This window comes from Procambarus clarkii, chromosome 27 (assembly GCF_040958095.1).
Source record: "Procambarus clarkii isolate CNS0578487 chromosome 27, FALCON_Pclarkii_2.0, whole genome shotgun sequence".
In the NCBI taxonomy this organism is placed as follows: Eukaryota; Metazoa; Arthropoda; class Malacostraca; order Decapoda; family Cambaridae; genus Procambarus; species Procambarus clarkii.
In genome coordinates, this window is record NC_091176.1 from 11509373 (window position 1) to 11535911 (window position 26539).

The window sequence follows — 26539 nt, forward strand, 5'->3', positions numbered from 1 at the left end:
TTCGCTATTGAGAACAGCAGTTGTGTCGTATCCCTAGACGTAATTAAAGTTTGGCTGCTGTAGAGTCACGAGCCTTAACGTACGATAGGTAACAGGGCCCAAGAGCTAATAGCTCGGTTCAGCAGACACCAATAGTCAAGCCCCACACACACACTGAAGAGGTGGGTAGGGAGCTACAGCTTGACAAACTAGGAGCGGGTACATCAATTTCTGTTGGAATTCATTTCAAATAAGTGCAATTTACTTATTTTATTTATTTATATACAAGAAGTTACATTGGGCAATGAACATAGGTCAGGGAGACAGGAGAATAGGAGTAATAACTCTTTATTTACTCGAATAACTCACAACTATAATAACTATAATAACAAATTCTAATAACAAATAAGAATATTATTATTATAATAACTCTTAGACATAAGGGTAATAAAAGAATAAGAGAAAAACAATAAAAGACCCGGGAGCAGACATAACACTAAGACGATAAGCTCACGTCAAGACGATAACATCAGCGGCATGTGAGACGTTACCAAACATAACATCATTTAAGAGTGTAAACAAAGAGGCCTTCAAGTCCAGACACACTGCCTATATGAGACCATTACTTAAAGAGTGTATGCAGCACCAGCATGGAACCCAAACATCGTGAGGCACAAACATCAGTAACTTGAGATGTTGCAACGAGATGAGTACCAGACTTGAAAGAACCGAGCTATGAGGACAGGTTGAGGGAACTCGTCATCACAACCTTAGGTAGAAGAAACATACGGGATATGATCACTACCTACAAGATTCCGAGAGGAATGAGCGATGTTGACGAAACCAAAGGTAGCATAAGGAAGCATCAGTGGAAACCAGATATACAATTGAGTAAGGAGTTAAAGGAGTTAGGAGGGGATAAAGGAGAGTTAGGAGGAGAGTTAAAGGAGCAGAGTTAGCAGTAAGGAGTTTAACAGTCGCTACCTGTACGGGCGAACGACAAGTAGAATGCATTAATGACGGACAGGTTAGTGAAGCCAATTCCTTTTCACAATTTCAGTAATATATAAAAAAAATTATTAAAAACTAAAATGTTGAGAGAAGTGATTAATGCGTGAGGTATAAATGGTTCACAGGCCATAAAGCCATTACATTCCCTGCCTTAGTCATTGACAGGTCAGCAGACTCATACAGTAATTAAGCATAATTTAGGTCTCCTCATTCTCACTATCATTCTCATTCTTACTATCATTCTCATTCTTACTATCATTCTCAATTCTTACAATCATTCTCATTCTTACTATCATTCTCAATTCTTACAATCATTCTCATTCTTACTATCATTCTCTATTCTTACTATCATTCTCATTCTTACTATCATTCTCATTCTTACAATCATTCTCATTCTTACTATCATTCTCAATTCTTACAATCATTCTCAATTCTTACAATCATTCTCATTCATACTATCATTCTCATTCTTACTATCATTCTCAATTCTTACAATCATTCTCATTCTTACTATCATTCTCATTCTTTATATAGGGTATGTTAAGACCAGGACGACTCACCTTTCATCACCCTGTGAGCTGTAAAGAGAAGAACAAAAAACGTATTAATTTGGATAAGTGTTTATTAACGTTGTGAAGGGCAGCAAGGACAAGATACAATGATGACTGTTTGATGCTAAATTATTGTTACCAAAACTGATTCAAACTTACATGTTGACACAATATAAGCTTACCAATACATTAAGGTCTTACTTACTTACTTACTTACTTAAGGTCAATAATATAAGGTCTTACCAATACATTAAGGTCTTACTTACTTACTTAAGGTCAATAATATAAGGTCTTACCAATACATTAAGGTCTTACTTACTTACTTACTTAAGGTCAATAATATAAGGTCTTACCAATACATTAAGGTCTTACTTAATTACTTACTTAAGGTCAATACATTAAGGTCTTACTTAATTACTTACTTAAGGTCAATACATTAAGGTCTTACTTACTTACTTAAGGTCAATAATATAAGGTCTTACCAATACATTAAGGTCTTACTTACTTACTTAAGGTCAATAATATAAGGTCTTACCAATACATTAAGGTCTTACTTACTTAAGGTCAATAATATAAGGTCTTACCAACACATTAAGAACAAGATGGACACACCATAGCCCAGCCCACACACACACACAAGGGTGACCCTGTGGCTCCTCACACTCGAGGCTAGGATAACTGCTAGGCTTATCCAAGGCCCCCCCACCCCCACCCCCTCAGGCCTATAGCCTTCCCCAGGATGCAACCCACAACAGTTACCTAACTCCCAGGTACCCATTTTACCTGCTAGGTGAATAGAGGCATCAGGTGTAAGGCCTCCTACACCAACTACACCTAATTCTCAGGCATATATATTAACTGCTAGGCGATCAGAGGTTCGCCAAAGGAATGATACATAATCGTTTCTGCCCCTGTCTGGGGGGGGGGGGGCAAGAATCCCGGATCCTCGGTTATGAGTCGAGAACGAAGACCACTGCGCTACAGGGCGACGTCTCAGCCCGCAGCCCGCCCCAGACAATCATCAAGGAGGAACTAGACATGATAACGTCTCCTTACAGAGCAGTGACTATAACCTATAACACCATATATATATATGTATATATATATATATATATATATATATATATATATATATATATATATATATATATATATATATGTGTGTGTGTGTGTGTGTGTGTGTGTGTGTATAGCTATTGAACATCAGATATATTTGATCCGTCAGACATATTATATTCAATCTCGTATATCCGATAACTTATGCTCGTGAAGGGGAAGGGGGGGGGGAATTATGAGGGGGGGGGGGAAGCGCCAAGTCATTACTACTATATAGCACTTGGAAAGGGGTCAGGATAAGGATTTGGGATGGGACGGGGGAGGGGAAGGAATGGTGCCCAACCACTTGTGGACGGTCGGGGATTGAACGCCGACCTGCATGAAGCGAGACCGTCGCTCTACCGTCCACCCCAAGTGGTTGGGCTTAAGTTCTTGAAGCCAGCCTCCCACCACGTGACAACTATTGTAGTAAAATGTTATGATCCAGAGAATTGATAGGCCTAAATTATCATGACAGTTTATGAACCTCATGATAGAACTACAATGACCGGGGCAGGCGACAGGCCTACAATGACCGGGGCAGGCGACAGGCCTACAATGACCGGGGCAGGCGACAGGCCTACAATGACCGGGGCAGGCGACAGGCCTACAATGACCGGGGCAGGCGACAGGCCTACAATGACCGGGGCAGGCGACAGGCCTACAATGACCGGGGCAGGCGACAGGCCTACAATGACCGGGGCAGGCGACAGGCCTACAATGACCGGGGCAGGCGACAGGCCTACAATGACCGGGGCAGGCGACAGGCCTACAATGACCGGGGCAGGCGACAGGCCTACAATGACCGGGGCAGGCGACAGGCCTACAATGACCGGGGCAGGCGACAGGCCTACAATGACCGGGCCAGGCGACAGGCCTACAATGACCGGGGCAGGCGACAGGCCTACAATGACCCAAGTATGCTGCGGAATATATCATAAAAAATAAAAACTTTAAAAACAAATCAATAAACTCACAATAAAAACATTTATTACAACAATATAAAAAACAAAATTACATTAATTTATTTTCTACCACAGACGTGGCCACACATTTACAATGCTAACCAACATATATATACATACATATATATATATATATATATATATATATATATATATATACATTTCCTTCTGTCCTCCATGGACAGGGTGAGAGATCCAATGTATATATGTATGGTTGTCCTACATAATAGCGATATGTTCCTTTACATATATAATACAGATGGTTATTAAATACTCTCAACCACACAATAGGCATTTACATAAGGTGAAATGCAATTCTAACCAGATTTCACACATACACATACATACATACATACATACATACATACATACATACATACATACATACATCCATGTGCATATGTATATTTAGGTCTCTCTTACTTTGACAGGGTAACATAGCTAGCTGCTATAGAAACTAAATGTGTTACTAAGTACTCAACCACAGAGGGAGATTAAGGTGCTTATATAATTATATGTATATAATTTAAGGTGCTCACGCTATAATTACATCACCCACATTACATAATTGTTCCATTCAATTATCTTAAATCACAAATCATAAAATATAAAAATAAAAATGGTTAAAATAATTGATATCAATCTATGAAATACACAAATGTTCGAAATTTTTGTGATCGAAATTGAAATGATAGTGCGCCTGACAGCTGGGTGGACAGCGCTTCCGATTCGTAGTCCGGAGATTCCGGGTTCGATCCCCAGTGGAGGCGGAGACAAAAGGGTCAAAATGTTTCTTTCACCCTGATGCCCCTGTTACCTAGCAGTAAATAGGTACCTGGGAGTTAGACAGCTGCTACGGGAAGCTTCCTGGGGGTGGAGGCCTGGTCGAGGACCGGGCCGCGGGGACACTAAGCCCCGAAATCATCTCAAGATGATTTGATGACTATCAAGATGACTATCAAGATAAGATAGTGACGTTAAACTCCGTACACACACACACACACACACACACACCTCGTAGGGGCCTCGTAGCCTGGTGGATAGCGCGCAGGACTCGTAATTCTGTGGCGCGGGTTCGATTCCCGCACGAGGGAAAAACAAATGGGCAAAGTTTCTTTCACCCTAAGTGCCCCTGTTACCTAGCAGTAAATAGGTACCTGGGAGTTAGTCAGCTGTCACGGGCTGCTTCCTGGTGTGTGTGTGTGTGTGTGGTGTGGAAAAAAAAAAAAAAAAAGTAGTTATTAAACAGTTGATTGACAGTTGAGAGGCGGGCCGAAAGAGCAAAGCTCAACCCCCGCAAAAAACACAAATAGTAAACACAAATAGTAAACACACACACACACACACACACACACACACACACACACAAACACACAAACACACACACAGTGCTGAAGGGAATCGACAGGGTAGATAAAGACAGGCTATTTAACACGGGGTGGCACACGCACAAGGGGACACAGGTGGAAACTGAGTGCCCAAATGAGCCACAGAGACATTAGAAAGGACTTTTTTAGTGTCAGAGTGGTTGACAAATGGAATGCACTAGGAAGTGATGTGGTGGAGGCTGACTCCATACACAGTTTCAAATGTAGATATGATAGAGCCCAATAGTCTCAGGAATCTGTACACCTGTTGATTGACGGTTGAGAGGCGGGACCAAAGAGCCAGAGCTCAACCCCCGCAAACACAACTAGGTGAGTACACACACACACTGTGACGACGCGAGAAAGAGACCTGGGCGTGGACGTAACACCTAATCTAACTCCTGAGGCACATATAAATAGGATAACGACAGCAGCGTACTCTACACTGGCAAAAGTTAGAACATCAGAAACCTGCGTAAGAAGGCATTTAGGGCGCTTTACACTGCCTACGTGAGGCCAGTCTTGGAGTATGACGCCCCATCATGGAGTCCCCACCTGAAGAAACACATAAGGAAACTGGAAAAAATTCAGAAGTTTGCAACAAGACTCGTCCCAGCGTTACGTGGGATGGGGTATGAAGAGCACCTGAAGGAACTGAGCCTTACGACACTAGAAAAAAGAAGGGAGAGGGGAGGATATGATAAGAACGTATTAAATACTCAGGGGAATTGACAGAGTGGACATAGACGAAATGCTCACACGGAATAGTAACAGAACGAGGGGACATGGGTGGAAGCTGGAAACTTAGATGAGTCACAGAGATGTTAGGAAGTTTTCTTTTAGCGTGAGAGTAGTGGAAAAATATAATGCACTTAAGGAACAGGTTGTGGAAGCAAATACTATTCATAATTTTAAGACTAGGCATGATAGGGAAATAGGACCGGAGTCATTGCTGTAAACAACTGATGGCTCGAAAGGCGGGATCCAAGAGTCAATACTCGATACTGCGGACACAAATAGGTGAGTACACACACACATGGAAACGTTCTAATGTGTGTGAATGTTGTATGTTAAACGATTATTTCTCTTTGCTTACAATATTTGATAGCCTCATCGCGCGCGCCCTCAGGAAATACACGCCGCCCCCACACCACCAATCACCGCTCGAGATTTTATTAATAATAGCATCGTTTGCCGTGGCTGGCGCTCTATGCATCTTGCCAACCATCACAGACCCCCCCTTCCCTCCCCCTCCCTTCTTCTCAACCCCCCCCCCCTTCTTTCCTGCCTCTCTTCCTCTCTCCCACGGCCCCACACCCCCTCCCCTAGAACCTGGGGGTGTAACAGGTAGCAGGAAAGAGTCCAGACTGGGGAAGATTGAAATATGGGAAGGGACAAGCAGCATACAAAGATGGAACTAGGGCGGGAAAGGAGAGAGGAAGAACAGCAAAGATGGAGGAGGAGTGAGATGGAGAAAGAGAAGGCGACAATCGACTCACAATCGACTTGAGAATGGTCCAGGACGGACCGAAACGTCGTCGTCCCTTCACCTTCTAGTGTGTGGTCTGGTCAACATGGAGGAAGGGAGGTGGAGGTGAACAAGTGAAAGAGAGAGTGGAGGGAGATGATTGATAACGATTAAGCCACCCGTGAGGTGGCACGGGCACGAATAGCCCGTGAAGGTAGATAATGGGAAGAGGCGTAGTAGACAAAATAAGAGAGAAACAAAGAGAGGGAAGAAGGAGAGCTGCCATTAATCTATTTAAATATTCTAATACAAGAAATGGTACTCGTCTCTTTTTTCAACAGTTATTCTGCAACAGTCATCATTATGATGCATTATGATGAGGATGAGGATGATGATGATGATGATGATGATGATGATGACCTGCAACACCGCCGAGCGTGACACGTTAATCACCAAGCCTGAGTGTTTACCACCCAATATTCAAGAGTGCTCTTCACTCTTTTATCCTTCACTCAGTCTGAGTTCAGAAACTGAACCCCAAGATCTCAGAACGCCGCAGAATGCCTCAACCTCATAAAACTCACGAGATGATCAGAGGAGGAGGAGGGGGGGGGGATGGTACAGTTGTTAGTCAGCCCTACCTACCTCCTTCCCCCCCCCCCCACCCCCACCCCCGCGCGTCGGCCTAAAGAGGCCTATATCGAATCTGGCCTCATGCTGCTGAATCCTCTCTAGTGCAGGGAGGAGGATCCTCTGTCTGCTGTTTTGCTGGCTGGTTTCAAGGGAGAGGGAGTCTGGGGGGAGGGGGGGGAAACAGGTGAAGAGGAGGAGGAGGAGGAGGAGGTAGGTGAGAGGGAGAGGGAGAGGGAGAGGGAGAGGGAGAGGGAGAGGGAGAGGGAGAGGGAGAGGGAGAGGGAGGGGGAGAGGTGAGAGAGAGGAAGATAGGGAGGGAGAGGCAGGAAGGAGGACACAAGTGCTGGACAAACACTGCAGGCGACGCAGAAGGAGACACCCACCTGTGCATCCTATGGGACATTACACACCTGCCTCCGTCACGGGGATATTACACACCTGCCTCCGTCACGGGGGACATTACACACCTGCCTCCGTCACGGGGGACATTACACACCTGCCTCCGTCACGGGGGACATTACACACCTGCCTCCGTCACGGGGGACATTACACACCTGCCTCCGTCACGGGGGACATTACACACCTGCCTCCGTCACGGGGGACATTACACACCTGCCTCCGTCACGGGGGACATTACACACCTGCCTCCGTCACGGGGGACATTACACACCTGCCTCCGTCACGGGGATATTACACACCTGCCTCCGTCACGGGGACATCATCCCCTACCCCCCCCCATACCCCCGGGCACATCTGCTACCCTAGTAGTGCTTCACTAGTTATAGCTCCAGGGAGCGAGACTCGGCTCCTGGGCCCCGCCTCATAGGGAACGCTCATAACAATACAAATACGGTTTTAAATAAACCAATTTTCAATAGAACTCGACATAAATTGTTTATATTTAAAATCTGGGTAAAATACTTGTTTGAAAACAAAAGAGTTACTGATGCACGGGGGACAAATTGTTGGGTGACATTATGAAACGTGGGATTGAAAGGAGTGTTTCAAGCGATAAACAGGAGCTGCCTCGTATGAGGTCAATATAAGCCCTTATGCAGCTACCATTGTTCTCATGGCCTAAAGTGACCTCAAGTGCTTGGCTGTGAGTAGTTCTGCTGTTAATCATCTCTGGTTCAGAACCATTTCTACTGTGTACTTGTGCCCACTACCTGTGTACTAGTGTCCACTACTGTGTACTAGTGTCCACTACTGTGTACTAGTGTCCACTACTGTGTACTAGTGTCCACTACTGTGTACTAGTGCCCACTACTGTGTACTAGTGCCCACTACTGTGTACTAGTGCCCACTACTGTGTACTAGTGCCCACTACTGTGTACTAGTGCCCACTACTGTGTACTAGTGCCCACTACTGTGTACTAGTGCCCACTACTGTGTACTAGTGCCCACCATTCCAATATTGTCCAGTGTGTCGATTGCGTGATAATTGTGTTTATCATATCCTCCTGTTTCTCACCCCCCCCCCCCCCAGTGTGTTGAGCTCTAGCTCCCTGTCCCCGGAATGAGCCTTGCTGCATAATTAGAAAATCTCTCTCATGTTAACTGTCTTGAAGGTTTAGTCCCAGGCCTTAGTTTTTTGTGTGTGGCTCAGGAAGCAACCTAACCTTGGGTTACGTCCTCTCTCTCTCTCTCTCTCTCTCTCTCTCTCTCTCTCTCTCTCTCTCTCTCTCTCTCTCTCTCTCTCTCTCTCTCTCTCTCTCTCTCCCTGACTCTCCCACCACACGCATCATCACACTCCTCTACTCCTCTTGTTAACTCTTCCAAGAGTTTTCTTCCTCTGATATTTTCCGATCAGTTCCTATTATATTATATGGGAAATTCTCTGCCTGCCTTACTCTTCACTGTGTGGCTAATTGAGCGTGTCCTGCTCGCGGTAGGGTGAAGGGGTGATTTAGTGGTGGTGGTGCTTACATATCAGTGATTATATACGGAGATGTGAGGTCTAGCTCCTGGTCCCCCGCCCTACTAGCCTACTGGTGTGCGTGTTGGGTTATAACTGAACTATCTTCCCCGAATTCTTTGTCGAATCTGAGCTTAAGGTTGTTGATGGAGGTGATCTACAACTTCTCTCAGTGCATTCCACCAGTGTTGACTACCAGTGTCGGGTATGTGTATTTACCCATATTTCCTCCACACATTTGCGAGCCCAACAGCTTCCACCTCTGTCCCCTTCTGTCCTACTGTATCTACCTCGCTTTTAAGGTCTTGGAAGATGCAGTCTATCCAGTCTGACCATCCTGGGTATGGGGCTCTCCACACCACTGGTCAGACACTATACATGGCTGGTCAGACACTATACATGACTGGTCAGATACTATGCATGGCTGGTCAGACACTATACATGGCTGGTCAGACACTATACATGACTGGTCAGATACTATGCATGGCTGGTCAGACACTATACATGACTGGTCAGATACTATGCATGGCTGGTCAGACACTATACATGGCTGATCAGATACTATGCATGGCTGGTCAGACACTATACATGGCTGGTCAGACACTATACATGACTGGTCAGATACTATGCATGGCTATCTTGAGATCTTGAGGTTATCTTGAGATAATTTCGGGGCTTTAGTGTCCCCGCGGCCCGGTCCTCGACCAGGCCTCCACCCCCAGGAAGCAGCCCGTGACAGCTGACTAACACCCAGGTACCTATTTTACTGCTAGGTAACAGGGGCATAGGGTGAAAGAAACTCTGCCCATTGTTTCTCGCCGGCGCCTGGGATCGAACCCAGGACCACAGGATCACAAGTCCAGCGTGCTGTCCGCTCGGCCGACCGGCTCCTCCGTCAGACACTAGTGTGGTCAGACACTATACATGGCTGGTCAGATACTATGCATGGCTGGTCAGACACTATACATGGCTGGTCAGACACTATACTTGGCTGGTCAGACACTATACATTGCCGGTCAGACACTATACATGGCTGGTCAGACACTATATATGGCTGGTCAGACACTATACATGACTGGTCAGACTCTATACATGGCTGGTCAGACACTATACATGACTGGTCAGACACTATACATGGCTGGTCAGACACTATACATGACCGGCCAGACACTATACATGGCTGGTCAGACACTATACATGACTGGTCAGACACTATACATGGCTGGTCAGACACTATACATGACCGGTCAGACACTATACATGGCTGGTCAGACACTATACATGGCTGGTCAGACACTATACATGACCGGTCAGATACTATACATGACTGGTCAGACACTATACATGGCTGGTCAGACACTATACATGGCTGGTCAGATACTATACATGACCGGTCAGACACTATACATGGCTGGTCAGATACTATACATGACCGGTCAGACACTATACATGGCTGGTCAGACACTATACATGACCGGTCAGACACTATACATGACTGGTCAGACACTATACATGACCGGTCAGACACTATACATGACCGGCCAGACACAATACATGACTGGTCAGACACTATACATGACCGGTCAGACACTATACATGACCGGCCAGACACTATACATGACCGGTCAGACACTATACATGACCGGCCAGACACTATACATGACTGGTCAGACACTATACATGACCGGCCAGACACTATACATGACCGGTCAGACACTATACATGACCGGTCAGACACTATACATGACCGGTCAGACACTATACATGACTGGTCAGACACTATACATGACCGGTCAGACACTATACATGACCGGCCAGACACTATACATGACCGGCCAGACACTATACATGACCGGTCAGACACTGTACATGACCGGTCAGACACTATACATGACTGGTCAGAAACTATACATGACCGGTCAGACACTATACATGACCGGCCAGACACTATACATGACTGGTCAGACACTATACATGACCGGTCAGACACTATACATGACCGGCCAGACACTATACATGACTGGTCAGACACTATACATGACCGGCCAGACACTATACATGACTGGTCAGACACTATACATGACCGGCCAGACACTATACATGACCGGTCAGACACTATACATGACCGGCCAGACACTATACATGACCGGCCAGACACTATACATGACCGGTCAGACACTATACATGACTGGTCAGACACTATACATGACCGGTCAGACACTATACATGACCGGCCAGACACTATACATGACCGGCCAGACACTATACATGACCGGTCAGACACTATACATGACTGGTCAGACACTATACATGACCGGCCAGACACTATACATGACCGGTCAGACACTATACATGACCGGCCAGACACTATACATGACCGGTCAGACACTATACATGACCGGCCAGACACTATACATGACCGGTCAGACACTATACATGACCGGTCAGACATTATACATGACCGGCCAGACACTATACATGACCGGTCAGACATTATACATGACCGGCCAGACACTATACATGACCGGTCAGACATTATACATGACCGGCCAGACACTATACATGACCGGTCAGACATTATACATGACCGGCCAGACACTATACATGACCGGCCAGACACTATACATGACCGGCCAGACACTATACATGACCGGTCAGACACTATACATGACCGGCCAGACACTATACATGACCGGTCAGACACTATACATGACCGGCCAGACACAATACATGACCGGCCAGACACTATACATGACCGGTCAGACACTATACATGACCGGCCAGACACTATACATGACCGGTCAGACACTATACATGACCGGCCAGACACTATACATGACCGGCCAGACACTATACATGACCGGCCAGACACTATACATGACCGGTCAGACACTATACATGACCGGCCAGACACTATACATGACCGGTCAGACACTATACATGACCGGCCAGACACTATACATGACCGGCCAGACACTATACATGACCGGCCAGACACTATACATGACCGGCCAGACACTATACATGACCGGCCAGACACTATACATGACCGGCCAGACACTATACATGACCGGCCAGACACTATACATGACCGGCCAGACACTATACATGACCGGCCAGACACTATACATGACCGGCCAGACACTATACATGACCGGCCAGACACTATACATGACCGGCCAGACACTATACATGACCGGCCAGACACTATACATGACCGGCCAGACACTATACATGACCGGCCAGACACTATACATGACCGGCCAGACACTATACATGACCGGTCAGACATTATACATGACCGGCCAGACATTATACATGACCGGCCAGACACTATACATGATTACATCTGGTTTCAGGTGAAGGTTAAATACTACCGATATGTATTATTTCAGTTGTGTTAAAAGTCTTCATCTACGCAAGAACGGCACTGCAACCTCGACCAATAGAAATGAGGCTTTCAAAACGGGCTCACCTGATATGAATAAATTTAGCCAATCAGCCTCCAGAGCGCCTCCCATGCTTACCTTGCATAATTATAACCAAAACAAATGACCCTAATATAAATTTTCTGAATGATTATAATGTACATTACCAGATGCAAGCTGTGACAGGAGAGGCACAGGTGGCGTACCAATATATATATATATATATATATATATATATATATATATATATATATATATATATATATATATATATATATACATATATATGTATATATATATATATATATATATATATATATATATATATATATATATATATATATATATATATATAAGTTTGCACCAGTCTATCTCGTTATATTAACGAGATCTGGGTATGTCAACAGTGAACGCCAGAGAATCTAAATGCCGCCATTATTTTGGTAACAGACGACGCTGAGCATCAGTACATCAACAGTGAATGAACGCGACGCCTCTACATCAACAGTGAATGAACGCGACGCCTCTACATCAACAGTGAATGAACGCGACGCCTCTACATCAACAGTGAATGAACGCGACGCCTCTACATCAACAGTGAACGAACGCGACGCCTCTACATCAACAGTGAATGAACGCGACGCCTCTACATCAACAGTGAATGAACGCGACGCCTCTACATCAACAGTGAATGAACGCGACGCCTCTACATCAACAGTGAATGAACGCGACGCCTCTACATCAACAGTGAATGAACGCGACGCCTCTACATCAACAGTGAATGAACGCGACGCCTCTACATCAACAGTGAATGAACGCGACGCCTCTACATCAACAGTGAATGAACGCGACGCCTCTACATCAACAGTGAATGAACACGACGCCTCTACATCAACAGTGAATGAACACGACGCCTCTACATCAACAGTGAATGAACACGACGCCTCTACATCAACAGTGAATGAACACGACGCCTCTACATCAACAGTGAATGAACACGGTTGCTGGGCATCACCACCCGTGCCTTCTACACCACCAGTCAAGAGGCAGCAGCTGGACCCGTGTCGGCCCTGGTGGAAAGATCGGCGACTGCTTCAACTCTGGAGTTGTCTCTCTCTTGGTGTAAGAGGCGAGCGCTGGACACCTGTTGACCAGGGGCTTGAGTGTATGTTAGGACCCCCCAGGTGTAATCTGGGGGACGTGATCCGGCACCTGTCTCTGTTAAACCACGTTCATGTGTGTGGGTGGGTGGGTATTCACCTAGTTGTATTCTCCTAGTTGTGCTCGCACGGGTTGAGCTTTAGCTCTTTGGTCCCGCCTCTCAACTGTCAATCAACTGGTGTACAGATTCCTGAGCCTACTGGGCTCTATCATTTGAATCAACATTTGAAACTGTGTATGGAGTCATCTTCCACCACATCACTGTCTAATGCATTCCACCTGTTAACTACTCTGACACTGAAAAAGTTCCTTCTAACGTCCCTGTGGCTCATGTGGGTACTCAGTTTCCACCTGTGCCCCTTGTTCGCGTACCACCCGTGTTGAATAGTTTATCCTTGCCTACCTTGTCAATTTCCCTGAAAATTTTGTAGATAGTGATCATGTCTCCCCTTACTCTTCTGTCTTCCAGTGTCGTGAGGTGCATTTCTCGCAGCCTTTCCTCGTAACTCATGCCTCTTAGTTCTGGGACTAGTCTAGTGGCATACCTCTGAACTTTTTCCAGCTTCGTCTTGTGCTTGACAAGGTACGGGCTCCATGCTGGGGCCGCATACTCCAGGATTGGTCTTACATATGTGGTGTACAAGATTCTGAATGATTCTTTACACAGGTTCCTGAACGCTGTTCTTATGTTAGCCAGCCTCGCATATGCCGCAGACGTTATTCTTTTTAAGTGGGCTTCAGGAGACAGGTTTGGTGTGATATCAACTCCTAGATCTTTCTCTCTGTCCGTTTCATGAAGTACTTCATATCCTATTATGTGTGTGGATCAGGCAGAGAGTATATACATTAGTCCTGAATATGCTTGAAGAGTATACATATATATGGCCACCTTGGACGTGTTGAGGGGCTGGGATATGCTAAGGAGGACAAGGACGTCCTGAAGAACTAGGACAAGCTGAGAGGACAGTCCTGTGAGTGCTAGGACCTGACTGGGGCCCTGGGAGTACAGAGTCAGTTCTCCTAGGTGATAAATCCGACGCTCTGAGGCCATTAGGAAGAGCCTCGTTGAATGATCACATCAATACTCAGCTGTCCGGGAGCACACTGGATTATATGAGAGATCGTTAACAGTTATGAGGGAGGTGTTCGGATGTTTCTTTTTCTGTTCTCGTGGATAAATCACAGAAAACCTCATCGTTCGTTTAGTATAAAATCGTATAACATCGCATTCTTCTGTATAATTCCCGTTGATAGGGACACTATAGGTGATGATCACTGTAGCCATCTGCACTACATACACACACGACCAGGTCACTGTAAACAACTGTAATTCACACCATCTTCATCACTATCTGCACTAAACTACACAGTTTTCATCCATGTAATCATCTTAATCATGTAGAAAATCATTTGTTGGGTGAATCTTATATAGTGAGGATGATGTACGGTATTTAGCGAGTTTAGAATTTATAAAAAAAATTGTCAAAAACATATATCATACCCAGATCCCGACCTGCCTATGACCACCCCCAAACACCCACCAGTCACCCTGCAAAGTTTGGTGAGGTCATTACCTAAGCCATTACCTCACACATGGTCTCCTCCACACCACCTAACTGCAGGTCTCCACCATCTCGTGTCCCCATCTTAAACACATCACACTTTTTACACTATCGTCCCCTCCGTAAATAAAAAAATGTGGTTTAGGGAAATTAAAACCACCGCAATATTGACGCTCGTGGGGCCCTAATGATTATGGGCTCTCGTAGGCTCAGTGGCCTGGCCAGGTTCTGAAGCTTATGGTAAGGTGAAAACCGCTGCATTTGTTACGGAGTAGCAATGGTGAGAGCGCGGACCCGTGCCCTCTCACTCGTGCCAGTAGGTCTATTGGGGAATTGAGTTACTTAGCTTGTGAGTGCATCTTGTGGCGCAGTACGTGGGGAAACTCAGTCGAATCGCAGTCGCAACGTCTGGGGGGTTCGATTCCCGCAGCGAGACAAAGATCGTTGCGCAACGTTTTCATTCACCCGATGCCTCTTTTCACCTAGCAGTAAATAAGCTCCCCCGGGAGTTTGGCAACTGTTAAGCATTGCATGCTAGGGAAGGTAGGTTAGACTTATAACCCTAACAGTAATCCTGTCCCAAGATATAGGCAACAACGGCGTGATCTCTGACAAGCCGCCGGCTGCCTGTCTCCATCGAGGCCGTATAGGATGGTGGTCCTCGGATCAATTGAGGTAAATATGTGCTTAGCATGACAGTGCGCGAAGCGCCTATAATTGTCCAGTTTCCCCAGAAACTGGTTTTCTCTTTTAACAGATTTTCCCCACTCTTTCTTTCCTGCTTAATTAAGTACAGCCTCCTCCATTTGTTTTTTTTTACACAGGAGGGTACATGAGCCGCCACCATCTTACTCCTGATGGCCAGCTGAGAGCTTTCCCTTCCCACAGCTCATTCTGTCACTTGCAACTTTTCAGCCATCTTCCCCAGGCCTCGTGAACCGGGTCCTTACCTTAACTAAAAGCTTGAGTAGACCCATACGGGTAGCCCCATTACCAACAGAAAATGGGATCCCTACCATGTTTAACCCATCCCCTCACATCATACCAATGATTAGCTTTTACGGAACCGACCAAACCGTATATATATATATATATATATATATATATATATATATATATATATATATATATATATATATATATATGTCGTACCTAGTAGCCAGAACTCACTTCTAAGCCTACTATGCAAGGCCCGATTTGCCTAATAAGCCAAGGTTTCTTGAATTAATATATTTACTATAATTTTTTTCTTATGAAATGATAAAACAACCCTTTTGTCTATGTATGAGGTCAATTTTTTTTTATTGGAGTTAAAATTAACGTAGATATATGACCGAACCTAACCAACCCTACCTAACCTAACCTAACCTATATTTATAGGTAAGGTTAGGTTAGGTAGCCAAAAAAAGCTAGGTTAGGTTAGGTTAGGTAGGTTAGGTAGACGAAAAAACATTAATTCATGAAAACTTGGCTTATTAGGCAAATTGGGCCTTGAATAGTAGGCTGAGAAGTGCGTTCTGGCTATTAGGTACGACATATATATATATATATGTATGTATATATATATATATATATATATATATATATATATATATATATATATATATATATATATATATATGTATATATATATATATATGTATATATATATATATATATTTTTTTTTTCAATTGCCACTAAAGAAAACTCCTCTCACTCATAACGGAATGGTCCCGGGTTCAATTCCCGAGCAGAGCGAGATGTTTGGGTACGTTCCTTTATACCTGATACTCCTGTTCACCTAGTAATAAATAGGTAGACGGGAGTCAGACTGTTGTGGAAAGCACATTGGGAGGTCAGTAGTTGGACTATTGGGACTTTAATAACAGGCTTTCTCTCCCTGATATTGTGAAACCATTTAATCATTTAATAAATATTGTTTTGAAAGATCAAGATATCATGATAACCGCCTTGAATAATGTAGAGGGTTGTTTCAATACACCTTGTACGGTGAGACTGGAACGCAATATAGAAGATAACAAAAACCCTAGCCTAATCTTAGAAAATTTAACCTACTTAATGTAATCAAACCTAACTTACCGTAGCCTAGCCTAACTTAACCTAACCCTCAGTACTGATATAAACAACAGCCCCGCACAGTGGATGTTGTACGCGTCACTCACTCCCTCAGTTACTCACCAGTAGTTGTATGTAGTGAGCAACTGGTGTGTAACTGACTGACTGACAATGTGCGTCACTCAGTTACTCACCAGTGGGTTGGTGAGAAACTGGTGTGGTGATCACGGGGGGGGGGGGGGGCAGGTTTACACCTAGCCTAGGGAGGAGAACACCGATATCCGCCAAAGGCTTCCTGTCCTCCCCACACTGGTAAACCAAGCCAGCTGATCAACCATAAAATTAATCACAGTTATTTGGGCTGTATGATTAACATACAGCCCAAATACACGGGCTCACCATAGCCCGTGCTATTTGGAACTTGTTCCAAGTAGCGAATCTTAAACAACAACAGCCCAAATAACCAAGCCAGCCCAGATCAGCCCAAATAACAGGGACCGGCCACGAGAGGCTACATCACAAGGAGGCGTCAAGCCTCACCTTACAAATTACAAGCCCCAGAATAAAGACAGCCCCCCCCCCCACCTTACACACACTACAAAACTCAATGTTCACGTATACACAAAATTCATTTTATGCAGTCTTCAATGCTGATAATTATTATAGAACATAAACTTTCACATTTAATTAAGTCAAGGTTCATATAGCGTTAAATTTCCCTTGCAAAGCTATATTTTGCACGTAAAACTGGGGCTCTCTTACCTAATGTAGTATACAATTTTATTATTATAAAATCGTTTTTATATTCGTTTCAAAACTTATTCTGCTGTTTTTTTAATTAATAAGATACAACAATTCTGTTCCTTGCATTAAGTCATTGTGTCGAGGGACAGGCAGCCAGTGCATATATACACATTAGGCTTATATCGAGGTTCCCCCCCCCCCCCCAGGGGTCAAATTACTGACCCTCCCCAGGATGCAACTCTACAACAATCTAACTCCTGGGTACCTATTTACAGCTAGGTGAACAGGAACATTAGGGGGATAGGAACCTCGCCCAACCCTTTCTGTCTCACCCGGAATTCGAACCCGGAATTCTGGATTGTGAGCCGAGAACGAACCCGACTGTATTATATATGATGATTTAGTTGTATAAACAAAGTCCAGTAATTTTTATACTAATAATAATATTAATTATTATCATTGTGATTATTATTTAATAGTAGTGTTGTGATAAGAGGGGAGAGTAGAGAGGGAGAGAGTAGAGATGGAAGCGAGGCAGTTACAGGAGAGGAGTTAACACCAGCCTTAATACCAGAGGCACACAATAACAAAATAACATCACATGCGTCAGACCATTGTTAAGAGTATGCAGCTCCAGCATGGAACCCGAACTTGCTAAACCGCAAGAAGAATATTGAGACAGTCGAAACATTTGCCGCAAGTAACATAGATAATAACACGTGAGTTACGAGGATAGGCTAAGTGAATTAAAACTATCGACCTGACAAGAGAGAGAGAGAGAGAGATGGACACGACTCGGTATGATCCCAACATACATGGTACAGAGGGGGAATAGACAACGTAGATAAACAGATTTATCTATTTGAGGAAATACAGGTGGAAGTAGGCAACATTGATGAATCAGAGGCATGTAGGGAAATACTCACATGCAGTGAGGGACATAAACAGAGGCGGTGAAAGCAGCTTCAATTCGTAGCCTCAGGAGTGTACAGGACTCTACACTCCTGAGTATAAATGCACCGTTCAGTACCTATGAGGCGGGACTCTAGAGCTAAATCTTACTCACCGCAGACACAACTAAGTAAACACAATTCCAATAGTCCTGTATGAACTACTCAGTCAAGCTAACAACTTCTAATCGCCAGTAACAATTATGTATTTTCCCTTGTAAATTGATGTAAATATGATCAAATAATAAATTTGTAAATATTGTAGATATTATTTAACAGAGAAAAACAAAAAGTAGCAATTATGATAATTCGTATTATGTTCTATTACCAATATAATGCTGCGACATTTTGAGCGCTGGAGCATATAAACCAGCAAAAATAAAAATGGGACTGTCAAATTGGTCCTTTCCTTTTAAATAAAGCTTACAACGAGTGCTAAATATCCTGGTCTTATGCTCAAAGAAAACAAACAAATACGTAAAATTGCATTTTTTTTTGTATTTTTGCAAGACTCCTCACCACACAAACACTTCATATCTTCGAAGAAATACAAGTTTTAGTCACATATTTTGCTTCATGAACCAAATAATAATAACAGGAATATATATTATATATATATATATATATATATATATATATATATATATATATATATATATATATATATATATATATATATATATATATATGTCGTACCTAGTAGCCAGAACGCACTTCTCAGCCTACTATGCAAGGCCCAATTTGCTTAATAAGCCAAGTTTTCATGAATTAATTGTTTTTCGACTACCTAACTTACCTAACCTAACCTAACTTTTTCGGCAACCTAACCTAACCTAACCTATAAATATAGGTTAGGTTAGGTTAGGTAGGGTTGGTTAGGTTCGGTCATATATCTACGTTAATTTTAACTCCAATAAAAAAAAATTGATGTCATACATAATGAAATGGGTAGCTTTATCATTTCATAAGAAAAAAATTAGAGAAAATATATTAATCCAGGAAAACTTGGCTTATTAGGCAAATCGGGCCTTGCATATTAGGCCAAAAAGTGTGCTCTGGCTACTAGGTACGACATATATATATATATATATATATATATATATATATATATATATATATATATATATATATATATATATATACACCGAAAAGTGTACAAAGCTTCTCGGTGTACATACACTGGAGGGCTTACTTTAATCCTCATCAATGTTTAGGACTAATGTATAGTTGCTGGTTGATCAACCAGCTCATGAGGGTTTTTTTTATTATTATTATTTTCTACCACAGACGTGGCCACACATTTACAATGCTAACCAGCATATATACATTTTCTTCTGTCCTTCATGGACAGGGTTAGAGATGTGTTAAACATATAGTTCAAGGGTTTATTGAACAATCAACCACAGAAGGTGATTCGGTGCTTTTAAAATGCTAAGCTAACCTACATACGTAAATACATAGATACACAGATTTACGTATGTCCTACATAAAGTGTTCGATGTGTCTTTTAGTGTCATTAATGTGCATTTACAAAGGTGAAATGTAATTCTAATCAGCTTTCATATATACTTTATACACATACATATACATACATACACACACACACATATACGTACATATACATATATACACACACATCCATTCACATACATTTGTCTCTTTTACTCTGACAGGGTAAGATAGCTGATAGAGAAACTAGTGTGCAATTAAGCACTTAATCACTGAAGGCGATGAAGGTGCTTTTACAAGCTCAGGTTATATAGTTACATCACATACATACATTGTATAATTGATACATTACATGGTTAATCTTGGGTACAAGTCCAATATATCATCAAGTGTTCCAGTATTCATATAGTAATTACACAGTTCAGCATACCTTAGCCCAGGAGGGCGAAAATCAGTCAATATGGAACATTCTACAATATAATGTTCAAGAGAGTGCATGTTTTCTCTTTCACAAAGTTGACACATTGTGTACTGGACATTTGGGTTTTGAGAAAGCTGCCAGATACGTCTATATCCCAGGCGTATTCTGGCCACTATAACATCACATTGCCGGGTTCTTGCTCTATTAGTCCCATATGTGAATGTCTCCTCACGATATTTGATTCTCCTCTCCTCATTTGATTTTCACTACTCTACACCTGTTCCGTCCTGGCAGAAGTATAATGCTTTGTATAAGATGTTAAAAATAAAGCTTTGGTCTGTCTGTTTGTCTGTCGCCTTGTCAAATATTATATACAAGCAGATTAGAACAGACATTTCATCGGCGTATCTTATATTCATTTATTTGAACTGCCAGGATTCATCATTTATGCAAACACTTACGAAACCGGTACATCTTTCTATAGTACAGTATATACTGTACTATATACTAAAGTACATCTTATTGGGGCCTGACAGCTGAGTAGACAGCGTTTCGGATTTGTAGTCCTGAGGTTCCGGGTTCGATCCCTGGCGGAGGCGGAAACAAATGGACCGAGTTTCTTTCACCCTGATGCTTCTGTTCACCTAGCAGTAAATAGGTACCTGAGAGTTAGACAGCTACTACAGGCTGCTTCCTGGGGGATGTGTAACAGAAAGGAGGCCTGGTCGGGGACGCTAAGCCCCCGAAATCATCTCAAGATACAGAGATGATCCAGGACGGACCGAAACGTCGTCGTCCCTTCACCTTCTAGTGTGTGGTCTGGTCATCATCTCAAGATAACCTCAAGATAGGAACAGATTCCCCAAACCTGGCGTCTGTGATTACATTTATTAAACAATTTATGAGCGTCGTTACAATTTATGAGCGACAACAGCTGTCGAAGCACTACAGGTTGTTTATGACAATAATAACCTTGGCTAGTGAAGTTTCCAATCTCGTAAATTGTCTAATAAATGAAAATATTAAAGAAAAAATTTTTCTATACAATTTTATATAGGCATTAAGTGAGCCGTGCTAAGAGGAGTGAAGCATTGAGGAGACCTCCAAGGTGACACCAACATCTGTTACATTGAACACCAGGGAACAGCCTAGCGGCCTGTGGCCCCCCCCCCCCCTCCCCTGTGCGGCCCCCCGACCAATCACCTGGCGCTCCCTGGCGTATTGTCCCCTTGTTGGCCTTAACCATCATCCTGGTGGGTGATAGGGTCAGGAGATGTATGATCTCCCCTGAAGATACACTTTACACACACAGACTCTGTGTGTGTGTGTGTGTACTCATCTATTTGTGCTTGCAGGATCGATCATTGACTCTTGGATCCCGCCTTTCCAGCCATCGGTTGTTTACAGCACTGACTCCGGTCCTATTACCCTATCATACCTAGTTTTAAAATTATGAATAGAGTTTGCTTCCACAACCTGTTCCCCAAGTGTATTCCATTTTTCCACTACTCTCACGCTAAAAGAAAACTTCCTAACATCTCTGTGACTCATCTGAGTTTCCAGTTTCCACCCATGTCCCCTCGTTCTGTTATTGTTACGTGTGAACATTTCATCTATTTCCACTTTGTCAATTCCCCTGAGTATTTTATATGTCCCTATCATATCTCCTCTCTCCCTTCTTTTCTCTAGTGTCGTAAAGTTCAGTTCCTTCAGACGCTCTTCATATTCCATCCCTCGTAACTCTGGGACAAGCCTCGTCGCAAACCTCTGAACCTTCTACAGTTTCCTTATGTGTTTCTTCAGGTGGGGACTCCATGATGGCGCGGCATACTCTAAGACTGGTCTCACGTAGGCAGTGTAAAGCGCCCTAAAAACCTCCTTACTTAGGTTTCTGAATGAAGTTCTAATTTTCGCCAGTGTAGAGTACGCTGCTGTCGTTATCCTATTTATATGTGCCTCAGGAGTTAGATTAGGTGTTACGTCCACTCCTAGGTCTCTTTCTCGAAGCGTTACAGGTAGGCAGTTCCCCTTCATTGTGTAGTCCCTTTGGTCGCCTATCACCTGATCCCATTTCCATAACTTTGCATTTACTCGTGTTGAACTCCAGTAGCCATTTCCCTGACCATCTCTGCAACCTGTTTAAGTCCTTTTGGAGGATCCGGCAATCCTCATCTGTCACAACTCTTCTCATTAATTTTGCGTCATCCGCAAACATTGACTTGTAAGATTCCACTCCTGTAAACATATCATTTACGTAAATTAGAAAGAGGATTAATCCCAGCACCGATCCTTGAGGTACTCCACTCGTTACTGTTCGCCAGTCCGACTTCTCGCCCTTTACCATTACCCTTTGGCTCCTGTTAGGTAGTTCCTTACCCATGCTAGGGCCTTTCCGCTTACTCCTGCCTGCCTCTCAAGTTTGTATAGCAGTCTCATGTGCGGTACTGTATCAAAGGCCTTTTGGCAATCCAGAAATGTGTGTGTGTGTGTGTGTGTGTGTGTGTGTGTGTGTGTGTGTGTGTGTGTGTGTGTGTGTGTGTGTGTGCGTGTGTGTGTGTATTCACCTAGTTGTGCTTTCGGGAGTTGTGCTTTTGTGCTTTCTTTTGGCTCTTTGGGCCTGCCTCTCAACTGTCAATGAACTCTTAGGAAAAATTCTTTCTAAGGTCTCTGTGGCTCATTTGTGTTCTAAGTTTCCACCTGTGTCCTCTTGTTCGTGTTCCACCCGTGCGAAAGAGTGTGTGTCCATCCTACAGAGATCCTTTACTGCTAGAATCCGCTCAGTAAAACATTTAAACTACTGGGACCGACTAAAATGCCTAAATCTGTATTCTCTTGAACGCTTGAATATTGATTTGATTCGGGGTAGACATTATTTTGATCTGAAAAAAAATAACAAAATAAAGTGCTTGCATATTACTAATTTTATACGACCATTGAAATCTGGAAAGAGTAATCGGTAATGTGCTCGGATCCTAACATTACTTTATGTCATGTATTGATTTTAAAAAATATTGTCATAAGGCTAATTACCAAATGTACCGACGTACAATAAACCTCTGTACAAACATATTTTGTGAAAAATAAAAATTGAACCATCCTGAATGATGGGGACTTTTAGCATCCCGTAGCTAGTTTTTTTTTTTTTTACATTACTCTGTACTCCCCTTCATATAGTCTATGGTAGCTACACAAATGCAAATGTACCTAAATGTATTAATAAAAAAAACAAATCCTGATGTTATGCGCGTAATGCCGAAACAAAAACGCACGCGCATTTTATCCGCCGGTTAATGCTGTATTTTTACCTGATGTAATAAATCACAATTTTTATTTGATCGTGGAAGATTTGGTACGTGAAACAAGCACTCCGGCTGATTACTCTCTAGAACAAATAACTTAAGTTCTTTTAACTTGTTGATAATGGGATTTATCTACGCAGATCTCTATGTTTCAACCATTTGAATTTAACCATATAGTATTCGGGAAGTGTTAACGAGTGTTCTGATTAGTTAGGATATCTGCCGTACTGAACCGTAGCCAGGGATCAGAAAACACAAGCCTCACTACCCATAGCCTCGGACTGGATGACACATTAGCCTAACAGCGAGTAGTCTGATATCATCACAGAGCACTAGCATAACTAACAAGCTGTGTCCTAGGATCTGACAACACTAGCCTATAATCATAGAACACTAACTTAGCTAACAAACTGCAGCTTAATGTCGGAGAACACTAGCCTAGTTAGTGAATTGTGATACTAGGCCACAGTTCACTAACTTGGCTAGTGTTCTCAAACATTAAGCTACAGTTTGTTAGTTAGGTTAGTGTTCTATGATTATAGGCTAGTGTTCTCAGATACTAGGCTATAGTTTGTTCACTAGACTAATTTTCTTGGACTGGTCGGTGCACTATTCCTTCCCTTTGTCCTATTCCAGCTCCTTGTTCTCAAATCCTTTCCAAGTGCTATACTGTCGTACAGTCTTACGTTGGTCTAGCTAACAATCTGCAGTCTCAGATCCGAGAACACAAGGCTAACTAACATCTTCTTCTTGAGAATAGGTGCAGTTTGCATGAAGGGTTTACCCTTCCGATGACTGCACCAGGACAAATGTTGGGAGACGCGTGGACGTTGAGGAGAAGAAAGTCAAAGGTGTTAGAAGTGTCGGGCCAGAGAAAGAGGTACTGTAAGTTAGTATCCGAGGCAACTAGCAAACTGTATCTCAATATCAGAGAACACTAGCCTAGCTAGTAACTGTATTCTAGTATCAAAGACCACTAGACTAGCTAGCAAACTGTAGTCTCGAATCAGAGAACACGAATGACATACTTAACAACCAGATCAGAGAACTACTCGGATCAGAAGACAGTAGCCTAACATAGCTGAAACAACTGTCATCTCCAACTTGTTCAGTAGCAATCCTCCCCAAAGACCATTAACAGGTCTTAAGCCCTCTAACAAGCTAACAAAGGGCCAGTTCCAATCACAACAGATTAATAATACCAAAGGCAAGCTTGCGGTTCTGAGAGCCACGCTAACGACCGCCAACTGCCGCAAGTAGATTATCCAAACTGGATAGTTTAAGTGTGGGTGGGAAGGTTATTGTTGTGCGAATGCTTAGAGAGCGAGAATCCCAGTCATGACGCCAAGATGGGGGATGCGACCTATTAACCTAAAATGCGATGTGAACCTAATGTGGATCACCTGAATGTTTGTACCAAATACCTTCAGTTGAGGCTTTCTTCCGATTAAACTATTCCCACAGGGAATCGAGGCTCTGTTTAGAGCTCATCCACGGGAGTGTCAAGCTCTATTTACACTCCATCCACAGGAAATTAGGGCTCTGTTTAGACCACATCCTTGGAGGATTCAAGTGTTATATTTAGATCACATTCCGATGAACAGTGATCTGTTTAGAATGTTTTGGTCTACTTCCGAGGCACTCTTAGAAGCCATATTTCCTGCATAGGCTGTAGCATGGACGTGAATGTGAACAATACTCTCTTGCTTCCTACGTCACTAGATGATCAATCGTGACTGATCAGTATTCATTTGCTTTATACGTTACCAGATGTGTTTAACCGTGACTGTGTGGGATCAATCGTGACTATTTAACCCAAAAGAGGGCGGTTTTATTTTCATTGATTTATGCGCTATTACACTTCATTTTGCGGGAAAACACAGTGAAATGGGGAAAGGGAAATGCTGAAACGTTTTCGACCGGTCAAGGTCTTTCTCAACAAGAGTCTGTTGTTGAGAAAGACCTTGAACGGTACAAAACATTTCAACATTTCCTTTTTCCAAATTCGCTGTGGTTTTTCATGCATATACATACATATATATATATATATATATATATATATATATATATATATATATATATATATATATATATATATATATATATATATATATATATATATATATATATATACATATACATATACATATACATATATACATATATATATACATATATATATACATATACATATATATATACATATATATATATACATATATATATACATATATATATATATATATATATATATATATATATATATATATATATATATATATATATATATATATGTCGTACCTAGTAGCCAGAACGCACTTCTCAGCCTACTATGCAAGGCCCGATTTGCCTAATAAGTCAAGTTTTCATGAATTAATTGTTTTTCGACCACCTAACCTACCTAACCTAACCTAACCTAACCTAACCTAACCTAACCTAACCTAACTTAACCGAGGTGTTTCTGTGCTCCTTTAAGGATTCC

At 42.8% G+C, this 26539-nt stretch overlaps 1 protein-coding gene across 2 annotated transcripts in view; it reads right to left on the reverse strand.

Moving 5' to 3' along the window:
- The window catches only part of LOC123762637 (uncharacterized), a 78980-nt gene that overhangs the window by 40730 nt on the left and 11711 nt on the right, over window positions 1-26539 (reverse strand). For both annotated transcript variants that reach the window (XM_045749255.2, XM_045749256.2), the window contains exon 2: window positions 1551-1568. In XM_045749255.2, coding sequence (XP_045605211.1) covers window positions 1551-1568 — 18 coding nt within the window. The remainder of the gene's footprint in view (window positions 1-1550; window positions 1569-26539) is intronic.